At 39.4% G+C, this 15,318-nt stretch overlaps 1 protein-coding gene across 3 annotated transcripts in view; it reads left to right on the plus strand.

Annotated features, from left to right (window-relative positions):
* The window catches only part of TMEM255B (transmembrane protein 255B), a 106,321-nt gene that overhangs the window by 38,327 nt on the left and 52,676 nt on the right, over positions 1-15,318 (plus strand). For all 3 annotated transcript variants that reach the window (XR_006278793.1, XM_038371897.2, XM_038371892.2), the window contains exon 4: positions 6,262-6,351. Coding sequence is in view for 2 of the 3 variants with exons in the window: in XM_038371897.2 (XP_038227825.1) it covers positions 6,262-6,351 (90 nt within the window). In the remaining variant the exon portion in view is untranslated. The remainder of the gene's footprint in view (positions 1-6,261; positions 6,352-15,318) is intronic.

The following is a 15,318-nucleotide window of genomic DNA, read 5'->3' on the forward strand; positions in this document are numbered from 1 at the left end:
ATAGGAAAGGCAACTCTGGGTCAGTTTCCAGTAATTCATTCTCAGGTCAGATAGGCAATTTGGTAGCACCCAGATGAGTACACTAATTATTTGAGTAACTGCTATGGCTTGAAAAACAAGATAGAGATATCTTGGAGCTTCATATAGAATGGCCTGATTTAGGGTTTTTGTATGTCCACTGTCTTTCAGATAAAGAGATCATAAGTCTTAGCAACTGTACTAACACTGTGATATCGCAGTCCAACTTCCCATAAGCAACTAGAATAAACTTTAATGATAGCTCTGTGTGCATGAAGAGATGAAAGGATATATTAAAAAAGCACCCATGAATTATGTCATTTGAAAGACGTGGGCCATATTGTGCCATCAGTTTTTAAGCAGAATTTCTATTGATTTCATTGACATATTTTATTTCAAAGTGGGTGGTACAATATTACCCTATATAATAGTGTCAGTACCAAATTATGATCTTGCAATCCTGCATCATGTGATATATCACATGATGCAGGATTGCAAGATCATAATTTGATAGTGACACACTATACATTTTTCTGCTTGAAGACACTAATGTCCACCAATGCTGCTGTAGTTATGGGATGTGAAGTTTTAAAGTCTAACTTCATTCTTTCAGGGCTTCATAATGAATACGTAGTGATTTGCGCTAGGATGAAACATGATACTCTATATAAGGTATCAGCTAGAGGGAAATTATTATGAAATTATAGGTGTCCAAAAAACCAATGATTTACTTTTATTCACTTGTTAATCCAAAACAGCTGCTTTGTTAAAATTCTAATTCTACAGTGCTGTATTCAGCTTTATTCTTCAGGATGAAAAGCTTTGTATAAATATTAGGTAATAGTTAAAAGTGAATATTTGTATATGATTAGTTGATTGTGAACTGGATTCTTCTGTTTTGTTTTTAAATTAAAGCGCCAAGTTACAGCAGTGACTTATAACAGCAGTATCATATTGCCTTTATATAAATCCATGGTACGCCCACATCTTGAATACTATGTGCAGATGTGGTCGCCCCATCTCAAAAAAGATATATGAGACTTGGAAAAGGTTCAGAAAAGGGCAAAAAAAATGATTGGGGTATGGAATGGCTGCCATATGAGGAGAGATTAATAAGACTGGAACTTTTCAGCTTGTAAAAGAGATGACTAAGGGGGGATATGATAGAGGTCTATAAAATCATGACTAGTGTGGAGAAAGTAAATAAGGAAGTATTATTTACTCCTTCTCATAACATAAGAACTAGGGGCCACCAAATGAAATTAATAAGCAGCAGGTTTAAAACGAACAAAAAGAAGTCTTTTTTTCCACACAACACACAATCAACCTTTGGAACTCCTTGCCAGAGGGTGTTGTGAAGGCCAAGACTATAACAGGGTTCAAAAAAGAATTAGATAAATTCAGTGGCTATTAACCAGGATGTGCAGGGATGGTGTCCCTAGCCTCTGTTTGCCAGAAGCTGGGAATAGGCAACAGGGGATGGACCACTTGATGATTACCTGTTCTGTTCATTCTCTCTGGGACACCTGGCATTGGTCACTGTTGGAAGACAGGATACCAGGCTAGATGGACCTTTGGTCTGATCCAGTATGGACGTTCTTATGTTCTTAAGATGGATGGATCAAAACAAAGTCTGTCTTTCCCAGTGAGTGTTTATAGTGGTTATCAGGGTTTCCAAAAGAGGCCAGAAGAAAGAAGAGAGAAGGACCGTACAGAGAGAACAGGAAGGGAGTATGGGATATGCCAGAAAACCATTGAGGAACAGAAAGAAAGTACAGGGAAAGTGGAAAAGTCTACATAATGTTTGCAAAAACTGCCTTTCTGCACAGCATGGCTTAAATGATAGCATAGGCAGTCAATTTGGTTTGGGAGAATAGCTTCTATCTAGTTTGTCAAATTCAGTGAATGAGTCACCTCAATCTTAAATGGAATTGATGTGTGTTTGCCTAAAAATTTGCTATTACACAAGGATGTGCTATAAGATTCTCTCCCTACCTATCGGCTGTCTTAAATTTTTAAAATTAGCCCATATGTGTTAACATAATGACAGTGACCGAATATGATGGAGAATAATGGCTCTACATCAAGCAAATAACACATTTTAAAATAAAGGCTTAAACAGAAATAAAGAGGGCCAAATTTTTCAGTGGGTCTCTGATGTCATACCAGCAAATTTTCTGTGTTTGGAAATCAGCATTTTGAAATGCAATTATGGGGCTTCTGCCTGCAAGTGAATGTATTATGTGGAATGTGTGGGTGCTGTTTTAGGGGCCAGTTTGATAATTCAGACCTGGATTTTTCTTGGGTACATCATGTGCTTTTAAAGGACAAATTACTGTCAATGTAGTAAATAACAGACATTTTCAAAATTCTCTAATGGAACTATGTGTTAGAGGTACTGTTATCATCTGTTCTACCAGCTCTCCCACATGTATGTATTTTCTTCCTTTCTTTTTTTCCTTCTTTAGAATCATAGCATCATAGAATATCAGGGTTGGAAGAGACCTCAGGAGGTCATCTAGTCCAACCCCCTTCTCAAAGCAGCACCAACTCCAACTAAATCATCCCAGCCAGGGCTTTGTCAAGCCGAGCCTTAAAACCTCTAAGGATGGAGATTCCACCACCTCCCTAGGTAACCCATTCCAGTGCTTCACCATCCTCCTAGTGAAATAGTGTTTCCTAATATCCAACCTAAACCTCCCCAGCTGCAACTTGAGACCATTGCTTCTTGTTCCGTCATCTGCCACCACTGAGAACAGCCTAGTTCCATCCTCTTTGGAACCCCTCTTCAGGTAGTTGAAGGCTGCTATCAAATCCCCCCCTCACTCTTCTCTTCTGCAGACTAAATAATCCCAGTTCCCTCAGCCTCTCCTCGTAAATCATGTGCCCCAGCCCCATAATCATTTTTGTTGCCCTCTTCCGGGGACTCTCCAATTTGTCCACATCCCTTCTGTAGTGGGGGGGACCAAAACTGGATGCAATACTCCAGGTGTGGCTTCACCAGTGCCGAATAGAGGGGAATAATCACTTCCCTCGATCTGCTGGCAGTGCTCCTACTAATGCAGCCCAATATGCTGTTAGCCTTCTTGGCAACTAGGGCACACTGCTGACTCGTATCCAGCTTCTCATCCACTGTATTCCCAGGTCCTTTTCTGCAGAACTGCTGCTTAGCCAGTTGGTCCACAGCCTGTAGCGCTGCATGGGATTCTTCCTTCCTAAGTATAGGACTCTGCACTTGTCCTTGTTGAACCTCATCAGATTTCTTTTGGCCCAATCCGTTCTTTATTTCCTTCTTAATAACTTAAAAACCCTATTGTAAGTGAAAACTAAACCACCATGAAGTAAGGTTTTAGAGATCTAACTTGTGACTTAAACTCACAAATGCAAGGGGAATCATAGCTAAGGTTAAAGTTTCAGGTGGGAACTGTGAGCCAGGTTCAGTTTGTGTATGCTGAATTCTGCTGATACAAACCCAGGTACAGAGTCTCCAGAGAAATAAGTTTTCTGAGTGGAGGGAGATTGCAGTATTAGAAAGTATCCAAAACCTCTCCTCCACCAAAAGGAACATGGTGGCCAGTGGAGTCCCAAAAATGAGGGGTGGAAATGGCCTGGAAAGAGTTGTGGCCAGGGCAGTTGTGAAATACTCTGATGAGCACAGGTTTCAGAGTAGCAGCCGTGTTAGTCTGTATTCGCAAAAAGAAAAGGAGTACTTGTGGCACCTTAGAGACTAACAAATTTATTAGAGCATAAGCTTTCGTGAGCTACAGCTCACTTCATCGGATGCATCCGATGAAGTGAGCTGTAGCTCACGAAAGCTTATGCTCTAATAAATTTGTTAGTCTCTAAGGTGCCACAAGTACTCCTTTTCTTTCTGATGAGCACGTGTCTCCTTAATAAGCTTCTGCCAACGAGGCTGCTCTGGCTTTTATTGGTCCTGTGTATCAATGTAATGCATGCTTGGAGATCTGGGCGTTACCTGTTGTCTTAGTGTGGCTGATGTGTCAGCTGTGTAATATTTTTGTAACGTGTTTTTAAGTGATGAATTATGTGCTTGGAGGATGATGTTAGAGTGATAGAGTGCTCATTGGTTCACAGGCAAACCACAAGCCTACCGAGCCCAATACTTAACTAAGAATAAGCAACTGTTGTTGAGAGAGTATGGCTGGCATAAGAATTGGTCTCTATCTGTTAAGAGAAGGGTAACACTGGCCCTTCTGTTCCATGAATAATATGTCTTTAATTGATTTTAATTACAATCTTAATGAGATAATAGAAATCAAGTCCAGAACTGTCGCTAGTAGACTTGTAAGACAAAAACCAGCAGTTGCAGATTGTTATTTATATTGTGATATCAACCAAATGTGCTAGGGACTATAAAATACACAGGAAGACAAACGACTCCCCCGTTGCTGCTCCAATGTGTTCTCCTTCTACCTCTATGGTTTAGATTCAGACTGAGGAGGAGACTTGGGAGAAAGCAGAGTAGGAAAACCCAAAGCCACTTCAAGGATGCCCATTTCAATGCAAGTCTTTAAAAATGGAGGGTTCCATGATGGTGCGAATAAGGCCTTGTCTACACTACAGGGGAAATTCTATCTAAGCTACGCAATTTGAGTTATGTAAATAGCGTAACTCAAATCGATGTAGGTTAGATCTACTTACCGCGGGATGTCGACGGGAAACGCTCTCCCATCAACTCCCCTTACTCTTCTCGATCCGGTGGAGTACAGGTGTCCACGGGAGAATGATCTTTGGTCAATTTAGTAGGTCTTCCCTAGACCTGTTAAATCGACCGCCGGTGCATCGATTGCTGCTTGTCAATCTCCTGGTAAGTGTAGACAAGCACTAAGGATCTGCATAGCTTCACCTGCCTCCTGCAGTTACTGGCAGCTGCTTCTGTAAGGGGGAAGTTGGTCTCTGTTGGAGTCAATGTGGGGGAGAGCTAATAAAATAAATCTTAAACCTCCTGCACTGCACCTTAGGAATAAAGGTTCTGATCCTGCAAAGACTCATGCAAATGCTTAAGTTTATATTCTATGAGAAGCCTATTGAGATCAGTGGGACTCCTCTCAGTACATAGAGGTAAATAGGATCAGGGTCACGGTGAGAAGATTGTCAGGGCAAATAATTATTTAAGGTATATTAATTGACTTAGGTGGCTTAAAAGATTGAGAGGGCATCTGTAAGTGCACAAACTACCATAGCTCCTTTTCTTATACTCTGTTTCCCTGCCACTCCAGCACTTCTTATCGAGCATTGATATCTGTCTACTGTACTTAGCTACATTTCCATTATTGTAGCTGATGAGTATTATGATATAGTGTGTATGTGTGAATGATGTGCTATAACATTTAATTGTAATGTACTAGGGCATTTCAAAGTTGGGATATTTTGATGGTATTTCTGCTCTTGTTTTGATTTTAAATAAATAAAATGCTTCACTTAATGTATTCAGGTTTCAGAGTAGCAGCTGTTAGTCTGTATTCGCAAAAAGAAAAGGAGTACTTGTGGCATCTTAGAGACTAACAAATTATTTGAGCATAAGCTTTCGTGAGCTACAGCTCACTTCATCGGATGCATTCAGAACATCTTAAATGTTGGGAAATGTTTAAGCAAACTCCAGGGGAAATGAGGTGATTCCAGGCAGTTTTGGAAAAATCTTATAAACAATGTGGAGGAGCTATTCATGGAATATAACATTAGTCCTTAAATTTTTCTAAGGGAAAAAGAATCAATAAGCTGGTTGGGGTAGCAAAAGCTTTCTTACAGTTGATGGAGGTGGATTTGGCTGGTTATTAGCTTGTTGCAAGGTTCTTATTTGTGTGCGTGAATGGCTACTGCTGTAACAAAGCTTTACAGATTTATATGAGCCAATGGAGAAGTGGCTCTTGTCTTTGCCATGCTCCCTACAGAGACCACTGCTGATTTATTTGATACACTTGATTTAGGAGAAATCACCATAGAATTTAATAGCTCTTACAGCTTTTTTCATTTTTAGTGGAAAGATTTAAGCTTTTCCAACAGACTGGGTTGTACATCAATTCAGAGGTACTGGTAGCTGCAAGAATTTCTATCTTGTTGCCTCGTGCCACTGGTATTCGCATTGCATTGGTGCAAAGTGAGTGATTACATTTGATGACACAAGTGAAACGTCTCATTCTAGTTTGTCAGAGCAATTTGTTTTAGAATTGTGTCTCAAGAATTGCACTGAACAAGTTGTTAAATCCGCTTTTCTCTTTCTAGTTGGTAGCATCCATCGTGTTTATCAGCTTTGGAGTGGTAGCAGCATTCTGTTGTGCAATAGTTGATGGAGTCTTTGCCGCACGACATATAGTAAGTATGGTCTTGTTTTTTCTTTTGGTTCAGAACGCTCATGGCACTTTCAGTAGGAAATATTTTCTTCTGAGTTATGATACGCGATGTTTTAGTTAATTGGTAGCCCTTCTAGTTAGAGAAATGATTTATTCATAGAGGATTATGCCATTCCTGTTGGCAGAAAATTGATTGGGGTTTCCTATTCATGTCAAAACTTAAAGATGTTGCCAAGAATATATTCATGTCTATGTGAGTTTCAGCTACTGAGGAAAAGTTAAATGATACAATGACAGGAGCTCACAGACTACTACCTGCTTAGGAAAGTGAGGATATTTCAGGCTCCCCCGCAAAGCTTTATTGCATTATTCAGAACTCCAGACATACAGAGGCCCTAAGCATGGCTAGTCAGGATGTGGAACACTCCAAATTCATATTGTTCAGGGTACATATTGTTCAAAGCAGTCACACTACACCATGGCCCAGCACAGGGGTGGCTTTGCCCCAGACCCTTTCAAGAAAGGGAGTGGGGTACAACAGAGGAGGAGAGATCATTTTGATGGAGAAGAAGATAGAGAGATGGTAAGGCTATGGTTAGAGGTAGAGAGTATGGAAAGTTGTTTGGGGACTCCTACCAAGTGACAAACAACCCCAACCTGACCATCTCCCAGCTGCCTAATGCTCAACCCACCAGATTGACAAGCATCTTCAGTCTGTCTTCCAAAAGCCCCATGCAGCCCCTTGTTCCTCACTCTGCAATGTCCTTGTCCTCCTTTTGACCAAAAAGACCTCATAACTGTGTTTACTTCACTAGTCCATTTATTTGATTATTATGTCATAGAACATTTATTATTTGTATTATTGTAGCATCTGGAAGCCCCAGTCATAGACCAGGATCTCATTGTGCTAGGTGCTGTACACAAACAAAGTAAAAAGACAATCCCTGCCCTGAAGAACTTACAATCTAAAAATAAGACCAAAGACAACAGATGGATGATGCAGATAGACAGATTTGAATGTGGGGTTATTTGAATATCTCAGCTCACATTCAGATTTTTATCAATCCTGTTTCTTTTTCCTTTGTATCTTTTTAATTCCCTTAAAAACAAGGAAATCAAGTGCAGAAATCTACATTAATGCATCCTTTTGATTGAGATTTTGCATAAATGTCAAGAAATGTAAAGTTAAGTTTTTAACAGAATTGTAACTCAGATATATTGCACACAACATCACATATTAACTGAAATACACACATCTCACACACTACTACAAAATTTTATGGCCTTGATTTTCATCAGACTTACACTGATGTGACTTAATTGATGGTTCCTGATGTGTAGTGGTGGAGCAAGTGGAGGCTAGGACCCGGATGCTTTTTCTTTGTCATTATTTTCCCCTCCAAAACAATGTGGAGGCAACAGCTGGGTGATTTGGGGTTTTTTTTGACTGAATCTTTTTTTTTCCCCTGAAAAATGCAGATTTGGGTCCACTGAAACATTTAGTGAACTTGGGTCCATTCAGGTGAATTGTTTTGGTCGGAAAGAAAAAGAGAAAAAAATTGGGAACATTGAAATAGTTTGCTTTGACATGTTTCAGTTTTCACCAAACTGAGGAGGAGATGGTGGCAGTAACCCCTTTATACTCAATAGTTCGAATCCCTGCTCTGAAGTAGGGACTTGAACCCAATTCTCTCATCCCAGGTGAGTGCCTAACCACTGGGATATTTGGTATTCTGAGGTGGGTTTCTCTGTCTCTTCTGTTGAAGCTGTTCTACTTTGTATAAATAATTAAATTGTTATTGGAGCCGGGACTGGAACCTGGCTGTTTCCTCCCCCCCGCCTCAGGTGAATGCCATGAGCATGGGCTATAGAACCTCCCCATCACTCTGGTTATTATTATAAATAAAAATTATACTTGGAGAGGAAGAGGAACTTTAGTCATTTGTTACTTTTAAAAAAAAATTGTTTTGTGGTTATTACATGATCTGGTTTAATCTCCTTCTCTTGTGACTGGTAGGTTTTATATTTCAGCTGTGCAGAACCCTTAGTATCTCAGCTCAAGGTGATTTATATTGATTGATTATTGTGATTTTATTATTATAAATATGCGATGATGATGATGATGATGAACTTTCAGTCTGCTCTGAGCAATGAGGCTGCATGCTGTTGTGTTTTACTGGAGCTGCCTAGGAAATATTGTAACTCCAGGAATCAGTCTCCCTCCTGGTTCCCTTACTGCTCTGGGGAAGTAGTAAAGTACTCTAAGTCAATATCAGGTGCAGCATACAGTTACTGATGCATCAGGAGTCAGGACAGCTATGCTGACCGGTGAGTTGTAGAGGGGAAGGCTGTCCTCCCTTCTCTTGTTCAGTCTGGGAATGTAGATGCTGTGCAGAGTTGCTTTCTCTCTTGCCCTGTGAATGCTGGTGTGGGTTGCTGGCACAAGGAATCACTTTATACATGTTTCAGAGTAGCAGCCGTGTTAGTCTGTATTTGCAAAAAGAAAAGGAGGACTTGTGGCATCTTAGAGACTAACAAATTTATTTGAGCATAAGCTTTCGTGAGCTACAGCTCACTTCATTGGATGCATGGGTTACTCCCATGTGTCTGTGTACAGGACAGAACAAGGTCTGGCCTAAACTGAGTATCGGTTCAGTTTTTTGTAACCCCTTTGTCCTTCCATATATTTTTGGCTCTATCTTATTTATGGTGTGGCTTCTTTATCATCTCTGATTTCTTTGCAAATCATTCAGAGGAATAATGCTGTTGTTAATATAAATATCATATTCACATTAATGTATGGAGTGAGATCTACAAATATGTTAGTGAGGCAGATTTGTGAAATCTTTCAATAGGAATGGTGTAGAATTCATCAGCACCATGGTATCAAATAACCTTTTTAGTATGGTAAGATGTGTATTTATATGGTTCATTCCCTGATTCAACCCTCACTATGAACAAGTGACCATTTATGTATGTATCCAAAAGTGTGTGCAACCCATCAAGATACTAAAGGGTTAGACAAAGAATGTCACCTTCTCTGATGCATAGTATTACGTCTGAGGGCACTGTGTAGGAAAAATCTCAAACACAGAGACAAATAACAGCCCTTTAATATTTCTAGGGACTTGCTTAGTCATTCTTCACTCTCTTGCCTTTCAGCTCCCTGCACTTACTTTACACATCTGCTCCAGAAACGACATTTCTCCCTTATCTTTGGCAAATAGTAATATCATGTTAGTATATGTGTATACTCTCATATCTAAAGAAAAATGTCTCAAGTAATACCCACCATTTATATTCTTCCCATATATATCAGAGTACAAATATCTGCACGCCTCTTTCTGTCATGACGTGCCCTTGGAGTGGCCTTATTCGTACAGGGCTGTGAAGTTGAAAGGGGAGTTCTGGGCCTAGACATTCAAAGGCTTGTCACAATGCAATTTCAAGACACAAGGGTGTTGCATTGCCCCAAAGAGAAGGCCCATAGCAGTCTTGGATGTAGTTCAGAATCCAGCAAGTTAGTGACTAAGCCAATTAAGTTGCAGTTGTCATCTGCTCAGTGCTGGAGACTTAACAGTGCTGGACAAAATACAGACATTTGTCCTTGAGATTTACTCTAAAAAGAAACAAGGCAAATTCAGGCCTGGCACAAGGGCCTTCAGGTAAATCAATAAAGTGTACACTGTTTACCTGTTTACACTGAGTCTGATCCATACATCTTTCTCCAGTAGTACAGTACAAAGACTTATTTAGCGATATTGCTAGAAAATTAGAGATAATGCAAAACTTATCATAGTCACCATCCAACTTATTCCATTCTTAGCTGCCTAACAGAGAAGTGCAAGAACTTAATAAGGGATTGTGAAATAAGGTGACAGATCACCTAACTTTACTGACCATCAAACAGGTGGAGGGGGAGTTGCTACTCACTCCTATGTTGTCTCATGAACTAGTTAGCACATATCGAAGGAAGGCATATCAGATATCCCACCTTTGTCGCTGTTGTGTTAGTAATTCTTTACCTTTCCCCATTTTACCCACATAATTTCTTCTTGATGGAGGCAGTAACAGTGTTTTAATTCCTCACAGGATATTGCCAGTAGCTCTTGTAGTGTACCTGTATCATGCTACTCATTAATATCTGAGATGTGGTTTGGCTGCTACCATTTAGGAATCATTTATGGATTTTTGGTCCAAGCTGCCCTCTCTGCAAGGAGAGGCCAAAATCCTGGCCTACATAAGGGACTGCTGTTTCTGTGGCATTGTTCCCTTTCCCCTCCCTGGATGTTCCTCCAGGGGTGTGGAGGAAGCTGGGCTTTGAGAGACAGGGATCAGGGCAGGTAAGACAGCCCGTCTATGTAGCTCTTTACTCATCCCCTCCAACTCATGAGGATTACAACCTAAGTTTAACGAAGCTTTTGTCTGCATTAACTTGTCAAGTTCTAAATCTGTCTTGAGGAGGGGTCTGGGGCTGGTAGAGGAGCCCCTGGCAGCATTGCTCCAGAGAAAGGCACTAGTTGAAGCCAGGAAGGCAGTTTAGAGAGGTACAGGGTTTCCACACATCTCCATCAAGATCTTCTGGTTAGGCAGGCTGAATCCCTTTCCAGTTCCATATAGAGGGGTTGCAGCACAGAATGACATTTTTCCTCATAACAAAGCCACAGGAGGGAGCACCACAAGCAGAAACCTGGCATTTCCAGTCACCTATATAGGAATGACCTGGCAGAAAGTCAGGGCATTCAAACCATTTTTTAAAATGATCCAAAATTGTGAAACAATAAGAGTCTGAGAGCTGTAGGGGCATGAGTGTGGGGAAGGGTAGAATGAAGATGATAAAGTAGCCTGGTTCAGAACTCCAATAAATACAACACAACTCTTCATACCAATTAAAAATAAGAAACATCCCTTATTTGTCTTTCATTTGTGACTTCATTAAAGTAGGAAGAGATGGAAACAAGGCAAATAAATCCCCATATTATAATCCTTGTCAGTTCATGCCTGCTTCTGAATGTTGAGGCCTTTTTTTTTTTAGCCCAGTTTCTCTTGCTTTAATAATGCTGTGGATGAAATCATAAAGTACTTTCTCTGTTTTTTCTTTTTCTTAAAAGACACAAAGTTGACAAAATCCTGCTTAGAAGGGGATATTCTTCAGAAAAGATATATTTAAATTATTTAAGACTCATTTAAAAAACACTTCACTTAATAGAAAGCTCTGGAGCAAAGCACTTATAAAATTAAAGACACTGAAGTAAAAGTAGCTTGATATAAAGTGGCACTAGCTCATCTGAGAAAAAATAGTGCAGATGTAATTTACCGTGTAGGGTTCATTTCAGCACGAATCCATTCAACTGCACTCTTCACCTTTAAAAAAAAGAAAAGAAAAGACTAGAATCAAATGAAACAAATCAAAGCTACAAGTAATATGCAGGGATGTTATTTCAGAAAAATATGGAGACTACAGGAATCCATTATCTGCAAATCATGTTTGCTTGCGGCATGTTGTTACCTAGCAGTGGACTAGAGCACTGGTTCTGCAAACATCAGAATGGTTTTACAGTTCAGTGTTACATCCCAGGGTCATTAGAAACAATGTGGTATTAATTGACAAGGAAAGAATTTAAATAATGGTGTTCATGACTCACTGACTTATTGTGGAGGCATTGGTTCAGACTCTATAGTTAAGGTTGAGTTGAATTTTGCACTTAACAAAAGTTGAATCCTGCATTATGTCTGGAATATATCATATCCAGTCCAAGATTACAGAATCTACTCTGAGTTCAGAATGAATTTTCTGAATATTTTCACTGAAAATGCAGATTTAGAACACCCAAACAACCTTAGTTTTGCCTTGTCAGACTTCCTGTATAGTTAAAGCTCTGAAATCTTGTGCATATGATACAGCTGAATATATGTTTTATGATTATTGGTAATTTTTTCTCATTATTCTTCATGACAATGTTTATCCTCCAACTCTGCTCTGTAGTGACACTGCAAAAACCATGCAAATATAGTTTAGGCATTTTAGTGTTTTGTGGATCCAGATTAGAGTACACTGATTTTGAAAGACGCATTCGAATTTTTTTTCAGTTTCCCCTTATTATGTCACTACAGAGCAGAGTTAAGGTTGTTTGGGTGCCCAAACTGTGAATTTCCATCCCTTATCATGTCTGGTTTTCTTTTAAATGTAACCTCAAGTGAATTTACTGGGTTAATAAAGCTTGAGTCCCTGTAATGTATTTATTTTATCTGAAATTACTGACGTGTATTCTTAACTAGAGATGGGTGAAATGTTTTTGGACAAATTGTTTATTTACTAAAAAATTCAGTTTCAGGTCAACTGAAACTGTTTGTGAATGTGTGTCGAGTTCTCTGAATAGTTTTGACAAAATAGAAAAAGTCAAAAATTTTCTGTAGTGTTGAAACAAAATGTTTCATTTTGTTTTGACCTTTAAAAATTGCATTTTGACTGTCATTTTAACAAAAGCAAGCAAAGTAGTCCCCAAATGAGGGAATGGACGTGGGGGTGTGCTACCATCTCCTTCTCATTTGTAAGCTGTATCCCAGTGGTAAGGGAACTCTCCTGGCATGTGGGAGACCGAGGTTCAATTCTCTTCCCAACACCTGATGTGGAGAAGAGATTTGAACTTGGGTCTCCCCCATTACAGGAAAATGTCCTAAGCTCTGCGTTATGTGATATTCTAGTATGGGTTTTTTTCAGTCTCTCCTCTTGAAGTTATTCCACCTTTTATAAATAATTAAGGAGTCACTGGAGCAGGGACTTGAGTCTTCCACATCCTAGGTGAGTGCCCTAACCACCAGGACATAGTCATTCACGCTATTTTCCCTGGCCCAATGGCTGTTCATCACAAATGCCTACAAATTGTCACTAAGAATGAGTGACCGCTTAGAAGGGAGCTGCTGCTGACACTGCCTTGTCCCATGGCCATTTTGTCTTTTGCTTGTGTGGGTGAAAATGCTTGAAAGTGTAAATGCAATTATTTCAGGTTGGAACGAAATGTTACCTTTTGACATTACTGAAATGTTTTGACTCGAAAATTTTCTTTTCAGTCATATCGAAATATTTTGATTAATTTTGACTTTTTTTGACATTTTGATTTGCTAAAAAATTTTTTGACAAATGTCATGTTTGGTTTCACCCAAAATGAAATTTTTATTTTTATTTTATTTTTTTTTTTTTGCAGCTGCCAGTGAACCAAAAAAATTCATTATTTGCCCAGCTGTCCTCTCAACCTTAACTCCATCTTAATGTGGTTTTTTGTCAAGGAATTGATAAAAGGTGCTTTAAACAGAAGTGATTTTAAGGGGGTTTGACTTTAGGTAGGCTCTCTGTAAAGAAATGGAGGGACAGTATAAATCTACCGAATGGAATAGTTGTGGATGCCTGCTGCTCTGTCCACTTGCTGATTGGCTGGTGTTTCTCTCCTGGTGACCTGTCCCTCTTCCAAAGACAGCCTTAAAAGTTTATTGAAAAGGCTAAGTTAGAGTAGCTTGGCCAGGAGTTGTGCAGCTAAAGCCTCTTACAATGTTTTGAAAATTTACCCCTAATGTATTTTTTTTTGTGATTTTTGTCTTTTATCCCATAACCCCAAACATCACCTTCCAAGTTTCTGAAACTTGGGAGTCCTGACTTGTGTGAGTTAAGTGGATAATCTTTTCAAGGAACTGCAGTGGATGACAACATTATTAAGGTTAACTGCTGCTTAAAACCTCTATTTATGAATTGAGAGATGCTGAAAGACCTTTTACATGAAAGAGGGATCCAGATAATTGGAGGCAGTCAATGGTGGGTTTTCATGGGCAGCCAACAATAAAATATGTCTCAGTCCTCTAATAATAATGGTGAGCATTAAAGTGATGGCACTGCATTATGGAGTAAAGCCAGAAGCAAACCATTTGAAGGAAAATCACATTATAAAGATCTGAGGAGAAGAACTTTTTGCTCCATTTCTTAGAAACTTCAGAATTGTGTTTTCTACTTACAGGAGACTACATCCCTTTTTAAAACATTCCCTAATTTTCTTCTTAAGAATCCTTGGTCTGAGCCTGAGAAAGAAGTGCACAAATGTCAAGGAAACTGGCCATAGAGAGGATAAAATGCCTTCGCCTGCAAGATCTGCCTGTCCACAGTCAGGGGAGGATGTTGTCTGTTTCATTTAGATAATAGAAGCACAAATTTTACTTTTATTTTTTGAGATCTAGGAACATATTTACTTTCTGTTACGTGAACTCTCATGAGTCACTAGCAGGAAGTGATGGTTAAATAGCGGAATGGCTGTGGAGGCTTGGATACGGGCTTCTTCTAAAGTTAGTTGTCATAGAGTCTGGAGCTTGAACTGTAGAGCCTCTTAGAGGACGTTGCAGAGTAGCAGCCGTGTTAGTCTGTATCCGCAAAAAGAACAGGAGTACTTGTGGCACCTTAGAGACTAACGAATTTATTTGAGCATAAGCTTTCAAATAAATTTGTTAGTCTCTAAGGTGCCACAAGTACTCCTGTTCTTTGAGAGGAGGCTGTATGACATCTGAAATCATATACTGTAAATATCAGTGACCTTGTTTGGCTGAAGCATTTTAATCTCACTGCAGGTGGATGGGGGGCGGGAAGCTTCTGAAGACCCAGACTTGGTATCACTTGTCTCCAGATTAGGTTAAGGTTCCATGCTGGCCATTGGCACATACCATGATCCAGGTTTTGATTACAGAGGTAAACTCTCTTGAGCTGTTCTGAAGACTTCAAATGCATTAGGACTGTGACAGGAAAATAAGTACATATCTGGACCTCTGGTTTTGGCCTTTCTCTGACAATAATGTTTGTGATAGATTTAAATTTGCTGTCACATTACATTATTTCTGAAGTTCTCAAAACTTTCAGTTTTGTAACAAAATTAAAAGTTTATTTTCTTAACTTCAAATGTCCTGATTTCTTTCTCTTTTTTTTTTTTTTTTTTTTGGTGGGAAGTAGGTAAGG

The sequence above is a fragment of the Dermochelys coriacea genome, chromosome 1 (assembly GCF_009764565.3).
Source record: "Dermochelys coriacea isolate rDerCor1 chromosome 1, rDerCor1.pri.v4, whole genome shotgun sequence".
In the NCBI taxonomy this organism is placed as follows: Eukaryota; Metazoa; Chordata; order Testudines; family Dermochelyidae; genus Dermochelys; species Dermochelys coriacea.